Source organism: Melanotaenia boesemani, chromosome 12 (assembly GCF_017639745.1).
Source record: "Melanotaenia boesemani isolate fMelBoe1 chromosome 12, fMelBoe1.pri, whole genome shotgun sequence".
In the NCBI taxonomy this organism is placed as follows: domain Eukaryota; kingdom Metazoa; phylum Chordata; class Actinopteri; order Atheriniformes; family Melanotaeniidae; genus Melanotaenia; species Melanotaenia boesemani.
Window position 1 is genome coordinate 36,645,560 of NC_055693.1, and position 6,000 is coordinate 36,651,559.

The window sequence follows — 6,000 nt, forward strand, 5'->3', positions numbered from 1 at the left end:
CAGACTGGTTTATACTGGGATTAAAAGCTGTTACAGACTGGTTTATACTGGCATTAAAAGCTGTTACAGACTGGTTTATACTGAGATTAAAAGCTGTTACAGACTGGTTTATATTTGGATTAAAAACTGCTACAGACTGGTTTATATTGGCAATAAAAGCTGTTACAGACTGGTTTATATTGGGATTAAAAGCTGTTACAGACTGGTTTATACTGGGATTAAAAGCTGTTACAGACTGGTTTATACTGGGATTAAAAGCTGTTACAGACTGGTTTATTTTGGGATTAAAGGCTGTTACAGACTGGTTTATACTGGGATTAAAAGCTGTTACAGACTGGTTTATACTGGGATTAAAAGCTGTTACAGACTGGTTTATATTGGGATTAAAAGCTGTTACAGACTGGTTTATACTGGGATTAAAAGCTGTTACAGACTGGTTTATACTGGGATTAAAAGCTGTTACAGACTGGTTTATACTGGGATTAAAAGCTGCTACACACTGATTTATACTGGGATTAAAAGCTGTTACAGACTGGTTTATACTGGGATTAAAAGCTGTTACAGACTGGTTTATACTGGGATTAAAAGCTGTTACAGACTGGTTTATACTGGGATTAAAAGATGTTACAGACTGGTTTCATACTGGGATTAAAAGCTGTTACAGACTGGTTTATACTGGGATTAAAAGCTGCTACACACTGGTTTATACTGGGATTAAAAGCTGCTACAGACTGGTTTATATTGGGATTAAAAGCTGTTACAGACTGGTTTATATTGGGATTAAAAGCTGTTACAGACTGGGTTATACTGGGATTAAAAGCTGTTACAGACTGGTTTATATTGGGATTAAAAGCTGTTACAGACCGGTTTATACTGGGATTAAAAGCTGTTACAGACTGGTTTATATTGGGATTAAAAGCTGTTACAGACTGGTTTATACTGGGATTAAAAGCTGTTACAGACTGGTTTATATTGGGATTAAAAGCTGTTACAGACTGGTTTATACTGGGATTAAAAGCTGTTTCAGACTGGTTTATACTGGGATTAAAAGCTGTTACGGACTGGTTTATATTGGGATTAAAAGCTGTTACAGACTGGTTTATACTGGGATTAAAAGCTGTTACAGACTGGTTTATACTGGGATTAAAAGCTGTTTCAGACTGGTTTATACTGGGATTAAAAGCTGTTACGGACTGGTTTATAGGGATGTGGGGAGCACGACGATGGTGATGGTTCAACTCTTTTTGTCTTTGTTAGGTTTCTAATCTGCTCAGTGACATCATGACACCTGATCTCCCTGACTTCCTGATAATCCATGGCACAGCTGATGGTCAGTATATTTGCTATAAATTGTTATTCTTTTCCTGCATCAGTGGTTCTTAAACTGGGGTGCCCAGAGTTATGGTGGGAGGGTGGGGGGGGGGGGGGGGGGGGGGGGCAGGGGGGGGTTGAGGCATGTCGTATGCCTCAAAATATCAGCATCTGCCTGCACATATACACATTTATTCTGTGGTTGAGCTAATCGCTGCCTATTGTACCGAGGCTACAGCTGGTCCAGGTTGGATTCCTGGCCTGGTGTCATGGTTTAAAACACCTCACACAGTAGCAGAGGAGCCACTGACATGGTTTTAACTGTAGTTAACGAAGTAGTAGGAGTAGTAACGAAGAAAAAGCTGGGAGAAAGGGGAGAAAAGGTTTGGGAACCTCTGTCCTGCATGAAGCTAGTATGTTTTCTCATAGCATGCGTTGGGAACATGGTTTATCTATTCATTACTGAACTCATGAACACATAGGTAGTAGGTGTTCTTGATTGTCTGTGGGGTCAAGCTGTGGTATGACTTATTCACATGTTCTGCTCATTTTCAGCCACTGTTCATTTCCAGCATTCTGCTGAGTTGGTCAGAATGTTGTCTGCATCAGGTGTTAACTACACACTTCAGGTAAGTGCTGCCATCTCCTCTCTGGACAAACTTAATCAGTCTAGCCATGAGCCTTTCTCCTCGCTTTCACAATCAACTAGCATCCTGGAGTAATAACGGCTGATAAAGCTGGTTTTGTCACAGAAAATCATTTATTATCATTAGTGCACAACTGTTTGAATTAACAGCTTTTTAGGTGAATTAAAAAAAATAAAGGATGGAGAAAAGTGATTCAGATCAGTCTGATTTACCATAAAGAAAAAGGAAGATGAAGGTTGTTTTGGAGGGAGTGATAAGGGGGGTGGAGACAGAATCTGAGATGTATGAGGCTTTTCACTCAGAATATTTACAAAGCTTGATTTTGGTTCCAAGTCATGAAAGCTGAACTTTATTTTTTCTTCCATATGTTTACACAATATAAAGATCGGACAGGTCAGGTTTTCATGGAGCATCTATCTTACCACATTCATCAGAAGTTCTAGGAGGCATATCAGACCAGAAGCAGGAATAATTCAATACCACTTTAGTTTTATCAATTTATTCATTGAAGAGAGAGAAAAAAACTTACAGTCCCCAGCCAATAGAGGAGAAGGTGGATCTTTTCTGCAGTGCCTGAACCTCATTGACACCTCACTCACCTAATGTTTTATTGTCTCATGTCGAAGAGGTTGTCTAGGAAATTAAACTTTAACCAGCACACTTTGCCTCAGGACCACCATCATGTCAAGGTAACATTGCACAGCACTGCAGGAAACAGGAAGTAAAGTTCATTAAGAATCAAGTAGGTGCAGATGAAGATGCCCCCTGCTCCTCAGCCGCCCCCCTACCTGACCTCTTTGCTGTCCCTGCTCCTCAGCCGCCCCCCTACCTGACCTCTTTCCTGTCCCTGCTCCTCAGCCGCCCCCTACCTGACCTCTTTCCTGTCCCTGCTCCTCAGCCGCCCCCCTACCTGACCTCTTTCCTGTCCCTGCTCCTCAGCCGCCCCCTACCTGACCTCTTTGCTGTCCCTGCTCCTCAGCCTCCCCCTACCTGACCTCTTTCCTGTCCCTGCTCCTCAGCCGCCCCCCTACCTGACCTCTTTGCTGTCCCTGCTCCTCAGCCGCCCCCCTACCTGACCCCTTTGCTGTCCCTGCTCCTCAGCCGCCCCCCTACCTGACCTCTTTCCTGTCCCTGCTCCTCAGCCGCCCCCCTACTTGACCTCTTTCCTGTCCCTGCTCCTCAGCCGCCCCCTACCTGACCTCTTTCCTGTCCCTGCTCCTCAGCCTCCCCCTACCTGACCTCTTTCCTGTCCCTGCTCCTCAGCCCTCCCCCCTACCTGACCTCTTTGCTGTCCCTGCTCCTCAGCCGCCCCCCTACCTGACCCCTTTGCTGTCCCTGCTCCTCAGCCGCCCCCCTACCTGACCTCTTTCCTGTCCCTGCTCCTCAGCCGCCCCCTACCTGACCTCTTTCCTGTCCCTGCTCCTCAGCCGCCCCCTACCTGACCTCTTTGCTGTCCCTGCTCCTCAGCCTCCCCCTACCTGACCTCTTTCCTGTCCCTGCTCCTCAGCCGCCCCCCTACCTGACCTCTTTGCTGTCCCTGCTCCTCAGCCGCCCCCCTACCTGACCCCTTTGCTGTCCCTGCTCCTCAGCCGCCCCCTACCTGACCTCTTTGCTGTCCCTGCTCCTCAGCCGCCCCCTACCTGACCTCTTTGCTGTCCCTGCTCCTCAGCCGCCCCCTACCTGACCCCTTTGCTGTCCCTGCTCCTCAGCCGCCCCCCCTACCTGACCTCTTTGCTGTCCCTGCTCCTCAGCCGCCCCACTACCTGACCTCTTTGCTGTCCCTGCTCCTCAGCCGCCCCCCTACCTGACCCCTTTGCTGTCCCTGCTCCTCAGCCGCCCCCCTACCTGACCCCTTTGCTGTCCCTGCTCCTCAGCCGCCCCCTACCTGACCTCTTTGCTGTCCCTGCTCCTCAGCCGCCCCCTACCTGACCTCTTTCCTGTCCCTGCTCCTCAGCCGCCCCCTACCTGACCTCTTTCCTGTCCGCTTCCATATCAGGGCTACTCAGATAAAATTCTTTAAGAATCCACAGCTTTCACATCAAAGTCCAGAAAGATGAGGCATGGAAATCATGACAGGATGACCATGCATCCAGTTTAATGTGACACCTCCTCCCATGGCTGGCTTTCACATTCACTGATCCCAAGGTTTAATCTCTTAGAATTTGACTGGACCTCGGAGGAGGTTTCTGTTTACCTTGCATTATATCTTAAGACATTTTACAAACAATCATACATAACTGAACATGTGTTTTATACAAACTTCAGAATTATAAAACATAAAAAATGAAGCCTCAACAGAAGACATTGTCATTGTTTTTGTTTTGTTCCTGCACAGATTTTCCCTGATGAAGGACACGATATCATCTCCATCAAGAGCCGCCGCTACATGCTGAGCTCAGTGCTGACTTTCTTCAAGCTCTGCTTTAAGGAGGAGCAGCTTGATGCGCCGGAGATGTTGAAAGAAGATGAGTAGCTCCATGAACCTCCTGCAGGTTTGAGAATTCAGATGGTGTCAAGAGCCAACAAAGGAAGGCTGTTTCCTCGAAGTGCTGCTATCTGCACAAGCACGCCTCAAATATCAGTCAATACCTACAAAGCTACACTGTCTTAGACAAGTAGCATCACATTTACATTTTATTTATAATTAAAAGAAGAAAAGAACATCATGTTAAACATGTCTGTTTAAGTTGTATTTTTTGCAGACTCCTATAATCTACTACAGGCTTATATATTTAAATGAAAGTAAAAACACACTGAAGCCACGACCACTGAACCCTTCCTACAGGTCCTGCACGTCATCATCACTGTCCACGCTTAAAGCAACACAGTATATAGCAATACAGAAACATATCTTAGCACAGTACTAAACAAAGGGAATGATGAAGATGAGGAGCATCTTCAGTGACTGCTGTACCGCCGGTGTCTGAAGTAAAATCAGACTGAGGAAGCTTCATGTGAAGGACGTTGATGTGGATCTGTTGTTTTCTTGTTTTTCTTCTCTTGCATGCATTTATTGAAACTAGTTGGGTTAAATTACAGCTCTCAGACCTTCTAGGAATCATATGAAATATGGTTAACACTTTAAAAACCTTTCTATGATCAGTTTCTGCTATTAAATGTCATTTAAAAAAATGAGAAACAGTGTGAAACGTTAACCAGTAATGAGAGTCAGCCATGTGTGTCCCTGACCAGCCTCCGTCCTCATCTCCCACCAGGATCCTTATGCTCGTACTTTTACACTTTCCTGACTCTGATACCGCGACTCATTCAGTCATCATGACCTTCTGGTCTCCAGAAGGAGATATTTGTATACTTGGAATCATTTATAAATAAAATAAACTATATGTCTTTGTCTCTTTCCTTTCTGTGTTGTCCCCAGTAGCTTCATCCTAACTGATGACGCTCAGGCTGAGCTTTAATAAAAGGATGACCCTTGTATCCGATGGTGTTACAGTGAGGCTTTGCTACCACCACAGCTGAGGAGAAGGTCGCTCAGATTAGAAACCAAAACCCAGGCACAGCTCCTGCCACTGGCCTTACCCTCCACTTGTGTGTTCCTTTTCTTTTGGGGTGGAGGAGTAGTGCTCGTCTGGCCAGATTAAGAAGTTAAACGATAAAGATGCTGTCATGCTTGCTGCGCTAGTCTTTGCATGAGTAAATTGTAGCACCAGCATCACGACCGTTCAGTCATGGAATCACTGCAGTTTTCCTCTTAAACAGCAGGGGTCACTACTGAGAAGAAGAAGCTCAGAAGAAGTTAAACACAAAGCAAATTACTGACGGAAGACAGAAGAAGCTGGTTCTGGATCCTGTTCACATCTGGCTTCTTCTCTGCATGATGGAGCTTTAACCTGCATTTGTGGGTTTCAGGGTGAACTGTGTCCACAGACAGTGGTTTCTGGAAGTCTTCCTGAGTCCATGCAGTGGTTTCCAGTAGAGAATCATGTCTGCTTTTAATGCAGAAGATCACCAGCATCCAGCTTTGTCCCCAGCACACAGAGATTCCTCCTGATTCTCTGAATCTTCTGATGATATTCTACAC

At 45.5% G+C, this 6,000-nt stretch overlaps 1 protein-coding gene across 1 annotated transcript in view; it reads left to right on the forward strand.

Moving 5' to 3' along the window:
• LOC121649875 (inactive dipeptidyl peptidase 10-like) overlaps window positions 1–5,793 on the forward strand; it is a 48,964-nt gene extending 43,171 nt beyond the window's left edge. Inside the window, exons 17-19 of the mRNA XM_042000974.1 lie at window positions 1,258–1,330; window positions 1,867–1,940; window positions 4,294–5,793. Coding sequence (XP_041856908.1) covers window positions 1,258–1,330; window positions 1,867–1,940; window positions 4,294–4,431 — 285 coding nt within the window. The 3' untranslated portion in view covers window positions 4,432–5,793. The remainder of the gene's footprint in view (window positions 1–1,257; window positions 1,331–1,866; window positions 1,941–4,293) is intronic.
• Window positions 5,794–6,000: the final 207 nt, after the last annotated feature.